The 21,751-nt window shown below is 37.5% G+C and overlaps 1 protein-coding gene across 9 annotated transcripts in view; it reads left to right on the top strand.

The window, feature by feature from the left end:
* EYA1 (EYA transcriptional coactivator and phosphatase 1) overlaps window positions 1-21,751 on the top strand; it is a 372,747-nt gene that overhangs the window by 166,050 nt on the left and 184,946 nt on the right. For 5 of the 9 annotated variants that reach the window (XM_061438966.1, XM_061438969.1, XM_061438967.1 and 2 more), the window contains exons 3-4: window positions 18,268-18,317; window positions 19,903-20,021. The exons of 1 other annotated variant lie outside the window; for it this stretch is intronic. In XM_061438966.1, the coding sequence (XP_061294950.1) occupies window positions 18,268-18,317; window positions 19,903-20,021 (169 nt within the window). Of the gene's footprint in view, window positions 1-12,547; window positions 13,148-18,267; window positions 18,318-19,902; window positions 20,022-21,751 lie in introns of those variants that run through there. 3 more of the 9 variants (XM_061438970.1, XM_061438972.1, XM_061438971.1) reach the window with 3 other exon arrangements.

The raw sequence follows: 21,751 nt of genomic DNA, 5'->3' as shown, positions 1-21,751 counted from the left end.
GCATGCACACACACACACACACAGGGGCAGGAAAATATCTATGTTTTGCAACATTATTTATTTTAATCAAAATTATATGTGTGTGCATGTTCAGTTGCTAAGTCATATCCAACTCTTCGCAATCCCATGGACTGCAGCCCACCAGGCTCCTCTGTCCATGGGATTTCCCAGGCAAGAATACTGGAGTGCATTGCCATTGCCTTCTCTAGCAGATCTTACCAATCCATGAGGATCAAACTCACGTTTCCTAGCTATCCTCCTAGAAATTCTCTTTATCATCAATACCAGGGACCAGAGACTTCTCTCTCCTATTTCACTTACTTATTTCATAAAGAACTTTGCTCCCAAATTTCAGTGCAACATACCCTCTATTAGCTTCCTGAGAAAGAATATTTGGAAAAGAAAGTTTTGAGACTTGACGTATCAGCAAATATTCTTAACTTAAATGTTTTCAATTTTCCTATGATATAAAATTTGTTAGGATATAAAAGTCTAGGTTCAGAGTTACTTTTCCTTAAGGGATTTGAAATATTTCTCTATTACCTTCTAGAAATACATGTTCCAATTAAGAAATGTGAATTCATGACCCATGCTTTGCATTTGATCTGTTTTTTCTCTCTAGAAGATTTTAGGGGATACCCTCTTTCCTAGTGTTTTGAAAGTTTTCAATAATTTCTGTTGGTGTGTGTTTTTCCCAGTTGTTTTGTTTGGTATACATTGAACTCTGAAAATTGATGTCCCTGGGAATATTTTAGAATTATTTATTTAAATTTTACCCTTGGATGTTGGACCACTAGGTCTTCTTACAGCTCCACATTTTATTATGTTTTCTGTTCTCTCCTATTTTCTGTCTTGTACTGTATTCTCTGGGAAACTTTCTTAATTTTATTTTCAAACATCATTGAATTACACACTTCTGTTATCCTACATTTTATTTCTAAAGGCTATTTTCATTGTTGGATGTTCCTTTTGTAAAAAACAATCATTATTATTATTTTCATATTTTGTTTTATGGTAGCAGTATCTTATTTCTCAGAGGAATTTCAGTTTAGTGAGAGTTTGTTTTTGTTTTGCTTGCTTTTGCCCCATCACTCTCGTGCTTTCCTGTTCATTTGGTTTCTACATTTCTTGGTAGAGGCTTTCATCAGACACAGATAATCCAAAGTGATAGTGTAAGTTGGGTTGCTCTTCACTGGGCTTCCCTGATAGCTGAGAAGGGATAGGCTACCCACTCCAGTGTTCTTGGGCTTCCCTTGTGGCTCAGCTGGTAAGGAATCTGCCCGCTATGCGGGAGACCTGGGTTTGATCCCTGGGTTGGGAAGATCCCCTGAAGAAGGAAAAGGCTACCCACTCCAGTATTCTGGCCTGGAGAATTCCATGGACTGTGTAGTCCGTGGGGTCGCAAAGACTTGGACACGACCGAGAGACTTGCACTTCCACTTAGTGTTTAGGCACGGCCAGCACGGATTCAGCTTTCTCAGATCTGCTATGTCAGTTAGCAGTCAATAGTGTTCTGCCTGTTTTTTCGCTCATGACATTTGTTACTGTCTTCTTACTACCTGCTCTCTTGTTCTTTGGGATTTATGCTTTAAAAAAAAAATCTATTTGCTGTTGCTCTAGTGGGGTTCATAGAGAAAGGCAAAAAAATAAATGCTTATGTTCATTTGGTCACCTTTTAATTTATTTAGTCTCTTTTAGGCATCCATGATAAGTGGGAATTCTGTCTGTCTTGTTTACTTGCTTCATTTCCCAGTGCCCACAGTTCCTGGCATATACTAAATGCATGAAAAATATTTGCTGAATGGCTGACTGGCTTACTAACTAGCTTCATTAATTAGACTTCTAAATAACCTAAAAGCTGAAAATCTTTTAAATGACAGCATTATGGATACATCTACAATGAGGTATCTTTGAAAAGCAGAAGATACAGGCTTAAAGATGTGTATCTTTAAACTTTTTAAAAATTATTTTTATGTCTTTCTTGGTTAAGATATCTTTTGGGAAAAAAATGTTTTTCTTCATTTTCTGGCCATGTCTTGAGGTATTTGGGATCTTAGTTCCCCCAACCAGGCACCAAACTCGTGCCCCCTTGCAGTGGAAGCTCAGAGTTGTAACCACTGGGCTGTAGGGAAGTCTGGTTAAGAAATTAAAAGGGAAATATAAACTGATGTTAGAGTAACAGAGCATTTCAGGAGGAATATAATGGGTGTAACTTAAATCAATGTATGATAGCTTTTGAAAAACTGAACCTGAACTTTTTATGCCATTTTCCTGTCCCACATAAACATATACACCAGGTGAATACAGTGATTTCAGGTCTCTTCTAATTTTCTAGTTTCTTTCAGTTCAGTTCAGTTGCTCAGTCATGTCCGACTCTTTGCGACCCCATGAATCTCAGCACGCCAGGTCTCCCTGTCTATCACCAACTCCCGGAGTTCACTCAGACTCATACAGTTTGGTTATTACACAATATTAGGATGGCAAATTTCTAGCACATTTTCCATGACTGAATTTTGTTCCACAAAATATTTTAAGTATGTTTTAAACAGGAGAATGAAATTAACTCCCTTAAGATGATAATCCCCACCCAGTCCAACTTTAGAGTTGCCAGTGAGGGCAAATATAACAACATGTAAGGAAAATAAAGGGGCTCTCCGGAGAAGGCAATGGCACCCCACTCTGGTACTCTTGCCTGGAAAATCCCATGGATGGAGGAGCCTGGTAGGCTGCAGTCCATGGGGTTGCTAAGAGTCAGACACGACTGAGCAACTTCACTTTCACTTTCATACATTGGAGAAGGGAATGGCAACCCACTCCAGTGTTCTTGTCTGGAGAATACCAGGGACGGGGGAATCTGGTGGGCTGCTGTCTATGGGGTCGCACCAAGTCGGACACAACTTAGCAGCAGCTGGTGACTGGGTGGCAAAGAATCTGGTTGCCAATGCAGGAGACGTGGGTCCAATCCTTGGATTAGGAAGATCCCCTGGAGAAGGAAATGATAACCCACTCCAATATTCTTGCCTGGGAAATCCATGCATGGATAGAGAAGCCTGGTGGGCTACAGTCCATGGGCTCGCAAAGAGTTGGACACAACTTAGTGACTAAAGAACAATAACAAGGAAAATAGAGGAAAACATAGAAGCTAGGGAAATTATTTTTCTCTCACAAACCCCTGGCCATAATCTCTCAAGTAGTCAAGTATGCCTGTATTAATTAGAGTAACAGTTTCTGAGTACAGATTATGTGTACCAAGCTGTGCTAAAACTGGAAACAACCATGCCCTGTCCTTCTATACTTGTTTAATTAAACTGATTTGAAATTCAGTTTTTAAAAGTAATTTAATTATTTTGAAATTTTATTTATTTTTTGGCTGTGGGGTGTGTGTGTGTGTGTGTGTGTGTGTGTGTGTGTGTGGGCTCAGTTGTGTCTGACTCTTTGAGACCTTGTGGACTGTAGCTGCCAGCTTCCTCTGTCCATGGAATTTTCAGGCAAGAATACCGGAGGGGGTTGCCGTTTCCTTCTCCAGGGGATCTTCTCAACTCAGGGATCAAACCCACATCTCCTGTGTTTCCTGCCTTGGCAGGCAGATTCTTTACCAGTGAGTAACCTGGAAAGTTTTTAGTTCCTTGACCAGGGATCAAACCCATGTCCTCTGCATTGGAAGCAAGAAGTCTTAACCACTGGACAACAAGGGAAGTCCCTAAAATTTAGTCTTCTATTGCTATTTTACTATCCATGAGAGTTTTTCCATAGCTATAAACACTTTTATCCCCATGCCATTTTGGAAAGGTGTGAAACCTTTCTGCATCATTTTTTTTGTTTAGCCTATTTACAGATTATAAATGGAGAGTATGCATAATACAAAGGGCACAGGAAAAAAAAAAAAAAAACAACCTGTGCTACAGCTAGAATTAAAACTTGAATCTGATGTGTATTTGTTTCAGTCTAGGAAATGGCAACCCACTCCAGTGTTCTTGCCTGGAGAATCCCAGGGATGGGGGAGCCTGGTGGGCTGCCATCTGTGGGATCCCACAGAGTCGGACACGACTGAAGCGATTTAGCAGCAGCAGCAATGAGTGGTACCCTCTTGACTGTAGACAGATTTTAATAATTCTACACATTTAAGGAAAAAAGCATTTAAACCTTGAGCAGTAATAGACATAAAATCCAAAAAGACAGAAAGATAGGGGAAGGAAATCAAGGTTATCATATGTTCCTTCCCAAAGGTCTTCAAGTGAAATATCTCATTTAAAACATCTATTTTCAAATCCAGATCATTCATTGGTTAGTAATAGGTATGATTTTGGCAAACTGTAAATAGAAAGCTTAGAGATGTAGATTCCTTCTTTTACAGAGTCTTCAGCAATTAATCATCAGTCGGTTCAGTCATGTCCGACTCTTTTCGACCCCATGGATTACAGCACACCAGGCCTCCCTGTCCATAACCAACTCCCAGAGCTTACTCAAACTCATGTTCATTGAGTCCATGATGCCATCCATTTCACCCTCTGTCGTCCCCTTCTTCTCCTGCCTTCAGTCTTTCCCAGCATCAGGGTCTTTTCCAATGAGTCAGTTCTTCACATTAGGTGACCAAAGAATTGGAGTTTCAGCTTCAGCATTAGTCCTTCCAATGAACATTCAGGACTGATTTCCTTTAGGATTGACTGGTTGGATCTCCTTTCAGTCCAAGGGACTCTCAAGAGTCTTCTCCAACACCACAGTTCAAAAACATCAATTCTTCAGTGCTCAGCTTCCTTTATAGTCCAACTCTCACATCCATACGTGACTACTAGAAAAACCATAGCTTTGACTAGACAGACCTTTGTTGGCCAAGTAATGTCTCCGCTTTTTAATATGCTATCTAGGTTGGCCATAGCTTTTCTTCCAAGGAGCATCTTTTAATTTCATGGCTGCAGTCACCATCTACAGTGATTTTGGAGCCCCCCAAAGTAAAGTCTCTCACTGTTTCCATTATTTCCCCATCTATTTGCCATGAAGTGATGGGACCAGATGTCATGATCTTGGTTTTCTGAATGTAATCCAAGTCTATGCCCCGACCAGTAATGCTGAAGAAGCTGAGGTTGAAGGGTTCTATGAAGACCTACAAAGCCTTCTAGAACTAACACCCAAAAAAGATATCCTTTTCATTATAGTGGACTGGAATACAAAAGTAGGAAGTCAAGAGATACCTGGAATAACAGGCAAATTCGGCATTGGAGTACAATTAATCATGAATTAATGTATTTGTTTTTCTGTATTTTTCTGGGCTCCAGAATCACTGCAGATGGTGATTGCAGCTATGAAATTAAAAGACGCTTACTCCTTGGAAGGAAAGTTATGACCAACCTAGACAGCATATTAAAAAGCAGAGACATTACTTTGTCAACAAAGGTCCGTCTAGTCAAGGCTATAGTTTTTCCAATGGTTATGTATGGATGTGAGAGTTGGACTATGAAGAAAGCTGAGCGCCAAAGAATTGATGATTTTGAACTGTGGTGCTGGAGAAGACCCTTGAGAGTCCCTTGGACTGCAAGGAGATCCAACCAGTCCATCCTAAAGGAGATCAGCCCTGGGTGTTCATTGGAAGGACTGATGTTGAAGCTGAAACTCCAATACTTTGGCCACCTAATGCGAAGAGCTGACTCATTTGAAAAGATCCTGATGCTGGGAAAGATTGAAAGCAGGAGGAGAAGGGGATGACAGAGGATGAGATGGTTGGATAGCATCACCAACTCGATGGACATGGGTTTGGATGGACTCCGGGAGTTGGTGATGGACAGGGGGGCCTGGCATGCTGTGGTTCATGGGGTCACAAAGAGTGGGACACGACTGAGTGACTGCACTGAACCAAACCGAATGTATTTGTGGAGAGATAAGTCATTCTTTTTTTGAATTTTTAAGTTGATCAAATGCCATGCCTCCCAAAAGAGATGAGCATACAAGTAACTGTACTGTAAATTTAAAACATAGGAAATTTGCACATCTAAAAATGGTATCCTTTTTTCTTCTTTAGAATGTCAAAGTCATGGACCCTCATTCTTTTCAAAAGGCCTAAGGTAGAGCTGACTTTCTAATTATTGTCTCGAATAACTTCTTTCTTGTTTTCCGCTTTGTGTCCTGGTCCTCCTGCACCTCTTCCGTAGCCCTCTCCAGCCATGTGGCGTTGGTGGGGATGAGCAGTCCTCTCAGGCAAGGACAGGAAGAAAAGTGAACAGTTCTCCCAGGAGGCCAGAGCTAATGGGGGTTTTGCGGATCTTTCAGCAGGGGCTGTCGATGCTAACCACGCGGTTGAGAGCTCCTCTACTGGCTCTCTGACCTCTTGGTTAACTATTTGTTTTTCCTCGTATTGATTAAAAAAACAAGACACTAGCCTGTAACTCCCTATCAATTGGGGCATTGTTTTTTACGAATCATACACATTTAAAATATATGATTTCAGGAAAAAACCCTGACTCTGGATTTGGTTTTACTTTGTAATTCAGGTAAACCAAATCATTGGTGATATTAAAACGAAGCCCTGAGAGGAGTGGCCGAGGTTTCCAGACTTCTGTTTTTTAAAAGAATATGAACTACACATGTAAAGAATCACTCTAATAGTCCCAACATTAGGCCATCTGAAATAAGAATTCTTATTCATTATGAGCATCTAAAGACTAAAATACTTGAAGCTTTATTATACCTTTTGGCCACAGCAAGGTACTGTCACTATTCAAACAAACCAAAGCCATTGTTTTCCTTAGCATGTAAGGCAGAGACTAGTTTTTCCTTAATCTATAGCATTCTCAAGTAAGATTAAAAAAGCCAGGGCAACTTGATCGGCTGCAAGCATGAATCTTTACAGTAGAGAGAAAGCTCCAGATTGTATACCTATTGACATGGCTTAATAAAAACATGTAGAAGAACGCTGCTTCTGGTTGTGTTTCCAATAGCAATGTGATTGCAGCACCCTGTGGATTGAGTTACCGATCCTTTGAATTCTGACCTTCTGTCTAAAACAGCTTTAGAGGTTATTCTTTTTTTTTTCTTTTCCGATTTGGGAGACTAGAGAGGGGGGAAAGTTAATGCTGTTTGAAGGAAGAAAAATTTTTCTATAAGTTATTAGATTTGGGGTTTTTTATTTGTCCCTTTCTGGCAAATCCTTTGTAACAATAAGAGAGTCTCTTGATTCTGAGTGCTTAAACCACACCTCAAAATACATAAGGAGAATTGGAGTGCATTTTGAATGTAATTATTTCCCTGATGAATAAATCAAATGTTTATGATAGTTATTAAGATCAAAGCACTGTAACATTGGATAAATGAAATTAAGGAATACAAAAAGGAAGAAATTGATAGGATGGCCCATACGAAGATCAGACCCTTAGCTGCTCTTTTTATTATAAAGAAAAAGTTGGGAATATTTATAACCCTGCTTTAGGAAGATAATTCACATTTTTTGATAAATAATGAGAAAAAAATCTCTCTCCGGATTTGGCAATTTCACGTTTAAGGATTCATCACATTTTTGCCTCTATTGACTATTTAATGTATGTGTGTGCGTGTGTGCTGAGTTGTTTCCATCCTGTCCGTCTCTGCAACCCCAAGAACTGTAGCCCACCAGGCTCCTCTGTCCATGGGATTCTCCAGACAAGAATACTGGAGTGGGTTGCCATGCCCTTCTCTAGGGATCTTCCTGACCCAGGGATTGAACCTGCATCTTTTATATCTCCTGCATTGGCAGGTTGGTTCTTTATCCCTAGCCCCACCTGGGAAGCCCATTTAATGTATATACTTTATTTTTGAACCAGCACACTAACTTGCAGTATGTGTTTGTAAATTATCAGATATTGTATAGTGATGATGTCTATTCTATACTGAATATACCATTCCAATATATCACACACCTTTCTAGATTTATTACCTTTACTAGATGTCACCTTGCTCCAAAATTGATGATACAGCTAGGACACAATGATGTTCCAGTGCTCCATCTGCTGTTTAGTGGTAACTTTGATGGTGCTGGAGAAAGGAGGCAGATTCCAAAACAAATAGTGGGAGACCAGGCCAGGGTGAGGGGTGGGGAACATATTAAAAAAAAAAAAACAAAGCAAAACAGGATTCATACAGATCAGCTGTTATGCTATGTGTTAAAATGAATGAAGAATGTACATAAAATGCCTAGCTTGCTGCCTGGCATGTAGTAAGCACTCAATAAGCACCAATTCCCTTCCTTCTTCTGTGAAACAGTCATCATTTCCAAAGAATTTAAAAACTGTGAACTCAGCTGTCATGAAACCTGGAAAACACAGAGCAAATTTCCAGATCCTCTTAAAGGTATTGGGAGGTGCTGACAAGATTGGTTTTGCCCATGGCTTAGAGAAAAAAAAAGTGGAAGAGACAACCTGGGTTTTCCAGGTTGCTTCATGTCAACAGAAATCCATTTTATAATTTGAGAAAGCAAAAGAGTTATTGCTCAGATTAAGCATATGCTTCTAAGACCAATTATTTACATATTTTTGGCAGAAGGAAGAAAAAGTAACCCTGCCATTTTGGGAAATCAGTTGATTTTAAAATAGAAAACCCAGTATGTCTTTTTTTCCTTTTAGATGAAGTACCTCTAGCATCCTGTTCTCTCATCTTAAAAACCTAATGCTGCCCTGTTATCATTATTAGTTTCAAGAAGTACTGCTCAAACTTTCTAATTAAGAATAATAATTTTTTAAAAAAACATCCTCTAGGCAGTCATTACTACATAAGATAGCAAGTTTCTCACCCTACATAAATAAATGGTTATTATTCTTATGTAATAACCAATGTACTTATTAGGGGGCCAGGAAATAGGTTATATTTCCATATTGTGTTGGTATAAAGACTCTCATTTTTATTACGATAATTTTCCATGGTGCAGTGATTAGTTAGTAATTGCCTCCTTAAATTCACTGTTAAAAGCTATTCATATTGGAGTTTGAATGGGAAACATTTAGCAAAATACTGGTAGACATTCAGTTTGGCAGATTTAATATCATTCTTAAAATAAATAGAGGATGTTTTACTTGGTTGTGTTTCAGCAGAAGGCTACTGGGAGCAGGGCCCTCATTGCAGGTCTCGTGCCAGCAAGGAAAGAGTAGGTCATGGAAGTGACCACTACACATGCCAGCAAGGATGGTAATGTCAGCCATCCAGACAGTGTTCCAAAGGTTCTGTTAAAAGCCAGAAATGTGGAGCCATGGCATGGACCATGAGAAAAAGAGTTATCTGGAAGCAGAAGCTCTGGAAGTACCAAATATTTTGGAATATTTGCTGTTCTACTTTGAACAGTTTCAATCACAAAATGTTGACTGTTTCCAGGTATTATTGATTTTAAGAATGTGGAAGAAATAATAACTAGGACAACACTCTTGAAGAAAAAGCATTGATCTTTAAGTGCTAATTCTATTATGTAACTTTCTGTACCATTATTGTTGAATAAGAATCTTCATAAAGTAAAAGAATGGTAGAAACAGAGAGGTAAAAGATGCTTGGCATCAGACTTGGTAATCACATGCATGGTTAATTCTAAACTGATTTAAAAGTAAACACAAATAGAAGAAAAAATTTCTGAGTTTATCTTGTGCTGAAAACTGCAGAACTACTGAAGAACTTTATTGTCATGACTGGAATGGAAAAAGGAAAGGGAAGATGTTTTTAGCTTTTTTGCTTTCTCACTGTTTGTTATATTTAATTGGATTAATCAACTGTTATATTCATGTAGTTTTAGAAAAGTTCCAACTTACCTTTTCAATTGTTCTAATGGACCCTTGTATTTTTTCTTTTTAAATTAGGCATATTTGCTTATTCTTGTAATCATGCTTTTATTTAATATTCTCTGTTCATTGAACAGAGCTAACAACTTCTGTCAACATTTCAGACTTCTATATAACCAAGCAAATATCTATATAACCAGAAAACAGTTTGCTTTATATGAATATGATAAAGCTTGTTTGGAGATTTATGAAAGGTATCATCCTTATGAGGATATTCAAACATTTTGTTACAACTGGCTTTTCCAAATGTTTTCCTTTTCCAGATGAAATTTATTTTTTAGTGGGGTAAAGTCATATTAGAAATTTTTTTACTCCTATTCATAATGTTTATGTGTTGACATTTTTCTAGGAAATGTCAGATAGTAGGTTTTCTACTGTTATCTATCTGTCTCTACTAATAGTGGGTTTTCAGCAAATTTTCCTAAGTTCTGTTGTAAGGGGTATGACTTTGTTTAGGGAACACATTGGTCCTTAAAGTATATGGTTAAGTCGTGAAATTATAGTTGTGAAAATTTAGAAATAGGAAGTTAACAGTATATTACCAACTAGATCTTCTTAGTAATGACTAACATTTTGGCTATTTATCAGAGGATAACTTATTTTGGTGTGAATTATATGGTATTTATTATATATTTCATATTCAGAAGTAGTAACCAGACAAAATTTATGGATAAGCATGTAATTGTTTTTAGGCCATCTGATTTTGCTTTAGGAAAAGGAAAGCATTTAAAAGTGGCATACACTTTTGAAAGTAAAAAAAAAATAAATAAATCGTATACATCCATATTTTTTGTAGCCAATTACTAAGTTCTTTGTTATATAACTATGCAGCATGACCAATATCATATCAATTAGTGCTCACATTACAGTCATCATGCTTTTCATCGTCTCCTTCATAATGACATGTATCATTTTAAAATGATTCATTTGGTTATACAAATAAAAATAATTGAATTTCAATATAAAAACTAATGTGATATGATAAATTTGATTACTATGTAGGCAATTGTGTATAAAAGTCAGATACTTTACATGATATTCCTGATGACTTCATAGTTGGTCTTCTGGATTTGCCAGTATAATCTTTCATGATCGGAAAAATAATATTTTATCTTTTTATAGCTAAAATAATTTTTAAACCATGGGAAGCATGGGCACAATAGCTTAATGTAAAGTTTCAAACACAGTTAAATTCTCCAACCAGCACCTCAAATTTTGTATTTTATGGAGCTTAGAAATAAATATGATAGCAAAAGCAGTTACTGTGCGGGTGTTCGCTCCCATAGATTGAATTAACGTATCATTGTATTTTATCTCACGGCACTAGAGACCTCCATTACAGGCTGTATTTTCTTTTCTGCACACATACTTTAGTATATTGAATAACCAATACTTCTGTTCTAAGAAAGTTCTGTAGGTGGTAACATAATTCTATTTAGCTGCATGAACAGATCCAATAGCAATCAACTGATTTTTGACCTGGTTTCCCAAATATGGAAGATGGTTAGCCCAGGTTTCCTTGCTGGTACCATACCAGCAAGGGAAATCCTAGGTGAATTTGCAGTTTAAGCTGTCTGTTAGGTTTAACAGAATGTTCTCTTCTGAGGAATTTACATTGGCACCCTTTTGCGGGGGAGATGGGGGGAAAGTCTATATTGAATTTTGGTCATTAGAAGCTTTTTGTTTTGTTTGCATCAGAACGGTGCTTTCATTTACAAATTAGCAAAGTAAAGGTAAGGTAAAATTGTGTCTATTTGTTTTACGGGTTGATGATCTGAAACGTATTATCATTTAAGAAGTTACTGTGATTTTCATACCAAGGCAGGAGCCTTAATGAAGAAGATGCTTATTATTAATAATAAAAAGACTAGCCCCATAGAATAGTATTACTGTCAGATACTTTGAAGGAAAATCCAAAGGGTATAAAGATTCCATTTTAAAGTACCAAATTGGTTATGGTGAGTGACTAGTATCAAAAATAAACATTTATATTTTAATTATGATACAGGGCTGGCAAATATAATAATTAGCCATGTAAGTGATGCCTTCTTTAAATATTTGAAATCAATGTAATGGTTAAGTCATTGATCTAATAACTGAAGTCATTTATTTGCCTAAAACATGATAGTAAGTAAATATTTTAATCTTTAATTTAGTTGTAATCTGAATAGCTCAGCTACCCAGGTGAGCATTATAGACTAGCATGCATAGATTGAATTTAGTTAGAATTCTTCTTAAAAAGAACAGACTGTAAGAGTTCTAGATAAAATAAATCTTTTTCCCCCAAATCATTTTAAAATATCAACACTGAAATAGTATCTGGTTCATATCCAAAAAAAAAAAAAAAAAAACTTGCTCCCGTAAAACTTGCCATTATAGAAATCACTGCAGAGCTAACATCCAGGCTTTCATTGTTAAGCTGGTATTGATGGCTTACACGTTTGCTTTTTCTCTCCCTTTACTTATTTAAAATGGAAATAGCCATGCTAGTTTTCATTTCCCCCCAGACCTGTTGGTTGTTACATTCAGGAAAAAAAAAGTTTTTTTAAAGTATCGATTCCCTAAGTTTCAGGGCTTGAAAACAAGTTTTGGGAAACTATGAAAGATAACGCGAAACGACTCCCCAAAGCTCGTAATTGGTAGCTGCTGTAGCAAGAGACGTGTGTTGACAGTGTCCCCTGATTCTCACACAGCTGTTTATTCAGATAGCATGGGGGCGCGTTCATTTACATAATAAATTTTTTGGGAGCAGCAAGGTTGAGTCAGAGAGAGCAGGGCTCCTCTCAATTGTTGCATTTAAACCAATAAGGTTAGGACAAGAGAATAGCTGTGGTTTGCGTTGCAAAAACAAAAAAAAAGCCCCGAGGCTCCACGGGCAGACCTACAAGGCTGCGCAAACAAACCGAGAGATGAGATGGTGCTGTTTCTTTGTCTGGGCTTCTCAGATGCTATCAGCTGCTGCCGTTTAGAGAACGAAAGAACGCGGGGCTCAAGGCGCTGGCTAAACAGACCGGTGGGAGCTGATGGCTCCGAGTTTGGGGCGAGGTAGAAACTCTCCAGTGCCACTTCCGACTCGGAGCCTTCCTGTTGCCGTCCGGTGTGGCGGTTTTCTCGCCGGGGCCAGCGTGTGCGCTCAGTCGCTCGGCAGCCCGAGCCTGCAGCAGCGCCCAGGCGGCGGTCCCCGCGGCCCGGCTTCCCCCAGCGGACGCGCTCCGCTTCCAACAGCGCCGGGCTCCGCCGGGAGCCCTTAAGACCCTCTCGCGTCCTCCTCCAGGAGCAAAAACTATGTCTGGAATGGAGGTTTGCTAAACCAGAAAATTCGAAGGAGCCCAGGAAACTGGTGGATGCAGCAGATGTAAAGCGCTGTAAGTACAAGCTGACTGTTTGAAAAACTGTACTGCGTGACACCAGCTGTCCTGTGGGCAAAGCCCAAGATAACAAGAGCGCTTTGAGTTATTGTTTTGATTTGTTTTAAAAGAAAAACATTAGGGCGTGGGGAAGATTATGACACTTTGTGCCCAGTGCTTTATGGGCCACTGGGCTCCATCATAAAAGTATAAGTTCTTAACCCCCAATTTAACTGAGCGATTAGAATCATTAAGAGGTAATTAGAAATTAATTGTTAACAATGACTTGTTGCCTTATATGTAAAAAAAAGTTTCTTGCAGGACTATACTCTTGTAAAGGGATCACTTCATATCGCTCTTCTGCACAAACCTCAACTATTACTATGTGATAGAGATGAAAGCGGTATCTGTCTATATCCATTTTAACACAGAGATAGCTTTTCCTACACATTTTGGTTGGATTGGAGAAAAGAAGGAAGGAATTAACATTTTCAAAGGACAACAAATAACAAAAATAGACACCCCCTTTTAAGGAAGGAAATCCTTTTGTTTCAATACACAAATTTCCCAAACATTATATTAAACGGGCTCATCTTCAAAAGGTGAAATAATAAACATTTGCCAAATTAAGATATTTCTCACTTATTGACACTTAATAGGACTTGAATGGACCTGGAAATTAAAAACAAGGTTCTTCAACTTTTGAATTACCACTTAAAATATTTGTCATTCAAAATGAGTGTATGAATTGCTAATGACTCATGGGCTTATATTTCTTGGGAGGAGTTTTTGAAACATTTAAGCACAGCTTTTGCAGGAATTCCATAAATTCAGAGCTGTCACTGAATGTAGGCAAGCGTTTTTAAGTTTCATTTCTTAAAATGACAAGGGTACAAAAAGTCTCTAGTTAAGGACAGTGTAGTTTTATAGTCTGGAGGTTGTTTTTTTAATGTGTCTTTTCAGAGTAGGTTTTATTTTAGGCGTGTGCGAGTTTTTTTGCCCACTGTTTGGGATTTGAAGATACGCACACAAGAAAAGTCATGTTTTTCTGCATTATCAAATATTTGATATTTGACTTTCTCGCAGCTTGAGTTCTCCTAAGGCCCAAAGTGTTCAGTAAGTGAGCAAACAGCCATGGATTTTCAATCCTGAAAATTCTTTGCGGTGACAGAGCAGCCTGATTGAGCCAGTGTTCAGTTTTAGAACAACTGTTCAGTTTTAGAATGGTAAAGGGAAGTCAACTGCTCTGGGTGTTTGATAGATATAATAAATGATTTTCAAAGTTTCCTCTTGTATTTGGAAATTTATTTTGTAAAGAATATCTTCCAAAAAAAACTCACTTGCCATGAGAATAAACCCCTTCTTCCATTTAATCAGTCATCAAAGTATTATTGATACATTCAACATCTTAAATGCTAATTTTAAAAACAGTCCTTGAAGACTATAGGTAGAATCAGTCTTTTAAATATGTACTTGTTTTGTTTTCCTAGGAACTCTGTTTTGTCCTTTTCTTTAAACAAGATAGTTTAAAAAGTGATACAGTATATATCACTAGAAATCAGGAGTTTTAAAGCATTCATTTTATGGAGTCTTTGATAAAGAAGGAGATAAGTATTAACACTGAAAAGACATCTATCTGCCTTTTCTGAAAGTTCATTTCAATTTTAGGTTTAGACTTTCATTACATCATTGACACCATGGTAGGAAATATTGATTGAGGAACATTGTACCAAGAATATATTCTGATTTAAAAGCAGGTTTCTGCCTAAGGCACCTTTTTTTCCCCTCTATAAAATACATTCTGATTAGAAAATTGCCATTGTCTTTCAAATTTGGGAGTACTCACATTGATCTGTGGTTGGGCAAAACTAGTTTGCCTGCCAACTCTATTTATTTAGATAAGTTCAGTACTTTCACTTTGAAAATTTCTTTTGAGTTAAAAAAGTTTAAAATTATAGTCATCTTATAAAAATTGCTTCTAGCAAGCAAAAGAGCCAATGGAAAACCCATAATTTAGACAAGTACCTACATTTTATTTGCTCTCTGCTGTTGAGATTTAGAATCCCTTTCCATTTACAGTTTACTTTTCACAGAACATTATTAACTTTTTGGCTTCATACATGATCTTCTGTCAGATGCTTTTGATTTGTAATTTAGCAAAGTATAATAAACAGTGCAAAAGTCATGAATTTTGCTCTGCATCCTGAGCTCTGTGGTAGGGAAAAATGTGATAAAATGTGTACCTTAAGTCTTGTTTGATGATCTCTCAAAGCAAGTTTGCCTTCTGGAAATAATTTCTGGGGTTGAAGAGCATGGTATTAACAGATTTAATGTGGCTATTCAATGGATTGGCGAAGTACTATGTGAGGTTTAACAAAATGAGAGAGACAAATTGAACATCAACAAAAGTTACATCTGTGAAGAATTAGAAATTTAATTAGAAAAAAGGCAAACTTAAAAGACCTCATTAACTAATCAGAAGTCAAAGTTACTAGTTGAGGATTCTTGAATTGAAATTCTAAAAAGTTCTCTTTTTTTTTTCCTCTCTGTATTTTCACAACTCTGTCAGTACGCTACTTGGGTATTCTCTACAAAGAGTTTTAAAAAGCATTAAAGTGAAATGACTTCATTGTAATCTAAGATGACCATTTATAATGTTATGGGAAATATTTTTACACTCCTAGGAGCATTTGAATTAAAAAATACCAGATTAGGAGGAGACAAGGAACATATTAGGTTTATGGATATAAAGCAGAGAACATGAGCTTACTCAATGCCTAACAGCATTTTTCTAAAAACCATGAAATATTTTTTTTCTCTTTTGAATGGAAAGGTGCCTAATTAATTATTTTTGCAGCACATTATGGTTTGAGACCTTGAAAACCCAGAACCTTCCAGAGATTTTGGCAAACATAAGAGAAAATCAGCGCCAATCAGAAATAGGTGTTCTTTTTAGATAAGTCATTACAAGACCATGTTTCCTTACTGTGCTGTAATCTTGTACTACACATAAAAAACTAAAAGCATGTGAAGTGTAGCATTTTGTAAACTGTAACTAATTTTGCTCACATCTGTGTCTAATTGTTGTCTGCATTCGCATTCTTGAGAGTAGATTTATTTTTCCTGGACCACGATGTGGATTCAGCTGACCAACCTAAGTGAGGATTAGTTGTTTTAAAGTTATTTTGATTAAAGAGTCATTTTTAAAAACAGTAACATACAACACATGGTTTAAATAATCCTTGAGACACAAAAGAATATCTGAAGTATACTTAATGAAATGAAGATCATGGATGTGGAATCAGAAGTTGTACAAAGTACAGTAAAGTCTAGCCAGCACACAAAAAAAGTATGTTGTGAAAATGCATTTGTTTTCAGTGAGAAAACGTGTTAGAGTAATTCCTATTTTGAATCTCATTTTTTATTAACAGGTTTGACTTTGAAATTTAAATAGAATAGGTTAAACCTCAAATAAAAATATCAAACTTTGAAAGTATACAAGGAAACTAACATTATGTTTCTAAAATTATAGTATCTAGCCAGTGTTAAAATAGGAATGTATTTTAACGTGTAACAGAAAGGATGTTTTACATACTCTTTCACATAATTAAGCCAAGAGAGTTCTTAAAACTAAGTTAGTTCTCACCTATAATTTATTCCAGGTGTATAAAAATGGAAATGGGGGGGAAAGGAAATTTATCCTTGAGGTATATCACTGTAGTTTCTAAATGGAAACATTTACTCTTGTGTGACAAAATTTAACAAAAAATTGCAGAAGGCTGTTAGCATCAAATGACCTACCTTACAGGCATTCAAATACTTTTCATTGAATACGCAGGCATCTCTTTCAAATTATTTTGCATCCTGCACATATTCTCGAAAAGTAGACCTAGGAATTTCATGTAATATTAGACCAAGATATTTAGACTTTAATGATGCTTTTATTCCTGACAAAAGGTAGTACTACTTAATGTCATAAATCATAATTAAAAAATAACAGGACTCAATAGAAGATACTTGGTTGGATAACTTTTATGCCATTTGAGATGCTTCAGTTTTTTCATCTTTGCTCTGTAACCCTAATTGATGTCTGTTCCGGTTGAATGAAAATGCACATCAAAGATCTAGATTTCTGAGTTTAAAAGACGTTATGCAGAATGTTTTTTACCTCAGAGTCAGGCATTTGCCTGAGCTGGTGAGCCAGCAGCCCACCCTCACCTGAGTTTATCACCTTGATGCCTCTGGAGGAAGAACAGTGACTAGCAAAGCCTGCAGGCAAAGTTAGTTGCTCAGTGAAAACCCAAATACAGATTCCTCTGGGGACAAAAGAGACCAGAACTCTGGCCAACTGAGATACTGAACTGATTATTCCTCCATTCTCTCTCCTGATTTAAAAGATGGAAAATTAAACAGAAAGCGAACTGCTCTGGCTATTTCACCAGGCAGGCATGGATTTCCCTTGAACTTAAACATTCACTGAATTTTCGGTTTGCTTGGGTGAATGAGTGCAGGGCTCCATGATGATTAAGAACTTGCCTTGGGCCATTTGAGTCTGGCATTGCCTGCAAGTTGCCCAGAAGCCGTTTGGAGTAAACTGTTCAATGACAAATAGTAAATACAGGACAAAACCATCACCATGAGGAGAAACACTGTCTGGAGTCAAACTCATGGGCGGGAACTCTATTTTAGCTGGTGATAGCAGAAGATGAAAGATCTGAGGATGCTGGAGGGTTAATGCTTGAACTGCTGCTGTGAAACATGCTCATTTTGCTAATAGCTATCTTTTTTCAAGTACCTTTTCCAAGCTGCCTGGGTAAGGCTGCTTTGCATGTTGATTGGGGGAGGGGTAATCCCGTTTGCAGCTGTCATAGGCCAGTGATGAATCACTATCCCGTCATTTGGCTGCCTCCCCCCTCCCACCCCCCCTTACAAGGGGAGGAGGAGGGTAGACCTGGAGGAGGAAACAACAGTGGAGACCTCAACTTAAAGACAATATGCCTTTCACCGCTGCAGAATCCTCCTCTTTCTCTTTTGGTTAAAAGAGAGCATTGTCGTCCTGAGCCATGTGCTCTGTATAATTAAGAGCTGACACTGAAGCAGAGTAACAACAGCTTCTAATTTTTTACCCCTGATCACAGGTGCAAACATCTCAAACCAGTTCAGATGTTGCTGTTTCCTCAAGTTGCAGGTAAGGATACTGTTGATATTTGACATTTGGGGAGATTACCTCTCTGTGACCCCCTATCTATTTTTGTCTAGTATTTCTTAATTATTTCTATTAATAGCCTTGGTTGGAAATTACTTAACTGTGTGTGTGTGTGTGTGTGTGTGTGTGTGTTTGTAAAAGGAAAAAAAAAAGTTAAATATGTAGAAAGGGAAGAGGAGCCTGGATTTGAAAATGATTAGGGGCTGTACTTTCTGGGCTTAGGAAAACTCTGAATGTGTATTGAGAATTAGGGGAGAAAAGTTGGATTTTAAGCCATTTCTCATTTGAATCCCAAAGACTTGGGGAAGTCAAAACTCACTTTAGAAGTAAAACAGTTCATGTTCTTCGTTATAAAAGCTGACATTTGCAGTCTTAAGTGCAACTTCCAAATTGACTAGCTTTTGTTGACCCGGTGGGGGTGAGGAGCAAACAGTCTTAGCTTCATACATGTAATATTAATCCCCCTCTTTTTTTTTTTTTTTTTAAAGAAAAACATAAAGTTTAACATAAAGTGAATAGGCCTTAGACTTCCAAACACTTGGCTGGCAGAGAACAGAATGGTATCTAGATGTGTTTTTAGTCACTTTAAAGAAATGGTCTCCTCTCTCCATTAAGAAAAGGTGAAATAGAAATGGATGGTTCTGCAATTGTGAACATGAATAGGGGCTTCTATCCCCTATAGAGTAACTGCTGAGCCAAAGAACTTTCCGGGAGGATTTCGCTGTTTTGTGTTGTAAAAATGCCCAATTTGAGCAGGGCAGTGGCATTGTTCTGATTTCCCCAAGTAGGTGACAGCTGAGGTATCCTGAATGCTCATGTTCCTGGGCACTCACTGTATGCCGGCCTGATCCCTCCTCACTTGGGCTGGCTGTATGTAATCCACAAAGCAAACAAGTGAGCCGACATCAGAATGTTTTAATGCTGCATTTGTTTCAAGGGAAACAGAGGAACAATTAAGCAGTTTGCCAGAGTAAACACATGCATCAGGGCTATCTCACTCCCTGTCATTGGACTATAGGCTTCAAGTGTTTTATTTGGTTTGGAGACCCATTAAATTACAATTGGGCGGTAAATTATAAGGGAGTTCCTAGTGCTAATTTATTAGATGAAAGAGATTCCATACAAAAGTGAAGTTTTTTTTTTTTCGATTTTACACTTTCGTGTTTTAGAAAAATAACACCTTAGGGTGTTTTTTTCCCCCCCGTCTAAAAAGAAATGTAGGACGGTCTGTTTTCTTTGATAATAAAAACAGATGGAAACATCTCATTAGATCTTGGCACTTGATGAACTATTGAAGGAGAGAAAAAGAAATTTTTTTTAAAAAACCAAAAAACTCCATACAATATTTGGCTGGATAGGTATGGTCAGTGACAGCTTTTAATAGTCCACATTTTGAAAGGATGGCTGAAGTGAAAATATAAGAGGGACCTATTTGGAGTTGAAGAAAATAGATACAATAGGACTTTTGTGCGAATGTGTTTCAAAGGAGGTGTCAAGTCGTTAGCGCATTAAATAGTGGGGTTATGAATTTGGTACATCTGTCAAACGGAAGGCTTCTTGTCTTTAGGTCTATGGAAATGCAGGATCTAACCAGCCCGCATAGCCGTCTGAGTGGTAGTAGTGAATCCCCCAAACTCGATAACTCTCATATAAATAGTAATTCCATGACTCCCAATGGCACCGAAGGTGAGTGGCTGCCTTCTCACTGTTTACTTTGCACCTTGTTTCTTCATCACTGTACCCGGTGTTTCTAGGTGGTTATGATTTCGGTTGTCAAATCCGTGAAACTACTCTTGTAGTTCTTGTTTAGGTTAATGTGACTTATGAATCAGCATTCACCCCCACTGAGGGGCTGACGTTGCTAGGTTATTATACCATTCATAGACTGGTGTTATTTCAGAGAGATGCGTATGTATATGCACAGTAGACATGTGTATGTGTGCATGACATTTATGCTTTGAGTGTATTTTTCCTTTTTGATTTTTCTTCACAGCACAGGAGCACTTGTAATTATTTTGCTCTATGAGCCATGAACATTTGAAATTATTTCCTTTATTTTACTTTCCCTTTGTTACTAAATATAACCAAATTTGCTTCAATGCAGCATTGGCCTGGAGTGTCGCTAAATATCAATAAAATAATTTGTGTGCCTAATATTCGTGTGACTTTCACCATTAAAATATAAAGAAGTAAAAGATACTTACTGTTTACAAATATACAACCTTATTTGGAAGATAATATGAAATTCATTTACTTTGTAAAGATTAAGTATATATTTCAAACATAGTACTGTTCAATGATTTCTGTATAATACATATGAATATGTATGTAAATTTTATGTAAGTAGAAATACCTACTTAAATGCATGTATACCTAAGTCTAAACATATAGGTAAAGCTATTCGTGTGTATCATTAGCTGGTGTGCATGTTTATTTAAGTACTATATTTTTAAAGCTTCATAGAAGGGCATGTTTTGTATTATATTTATTTTTATTTTATTCTATTGAAAATTTTCTTCTTTGAAGGTGATATTTTTGCGTATTTATTCCTTATCAAGCTTTAGGACCTTAGAGCATAAGTTTCATTAGAAGTTCGATAGATTATCGATCTTAGAATTCCATGCATGAACCAAACCCTAATCATCATTTCTCAATCACCATGATGATCTTTAACCATAGTTCTTAAAAAACAAACAAAAAACCCCATGTCATAAAATTGTTTGTTTGATGCTGTATTCCAGTATGTGTGAGGAAAGCCTTTTAAAACTGATAATAATATGAAATTTCTGGTAAGAGATACAATACTAAAATCAGTTGTTTCTGATAGGAGTTAACTGGTAACTTTCATAGCGACAGTGATTGTTTTTACATGCAAGTAGTCTGTATTTTCCTTTTTGAGTAAATACCTTCACATTATGGAAAATGGTCTCTGTTAAAAGAAGAAACTTTGCTGACCTAGCCAAAAAGAAAAAAATCTCTGAAAAAGATTCATTTGTATGTGAAACTCTTCTCTGTCCATATCAATAGGCAATCAAAAAGAAATCTCAGTTATGTATAGGAAAGTCATTCTAGTGTTTAAGTAGATGTTATAGAGCAAATAAGATAAAAAGCCAGCAGTCCTTCCTTTCTCTCCTGGAATTTGGCTTCACGTGTGAGCATGGCAGCTGTTGCAGTATGGACTGCAGTCCAGACCACTGCAGGGCCCTGGACTGGCCTATCCCAGACCAGTGTCGGCGGGCAGGGCGACCACTAAGCGCAGCATCGGGGACCAGGGATGGAAAGCTTTACCAGTCATTCTCATCACTGCTGCTGCTGCTAAGTCGCTTCAGTCATGTCTGACTCTCTGCAACCCCACAGACGGCAGCCCACGAGGCTCCCCGTCCCTGGGATTCTCCAGGCAAGAACACTGGAGTGGG

Source organism: Bos javanicus, chromosome 14 (genome assembly GCF_032452875.1).
Source record: "Bos javanicus breed banteng chromosome 14, ARS-OSU_banteng_1.0, whole genome shotgun sequence".
In the NCBI taxonomy this organism is placed as follows: domain Eukaryota; kingdom Metazoa; phylum Chordata; class Mammalia; order Artiodactyla; family Bovidae; genus Bos; species Bos javanicus.
The sequence above is the reverse complement of the archived record's forward strand: the minus strand, read 5'-3'. Positions and strand labels throughout refer to the sequence as shown.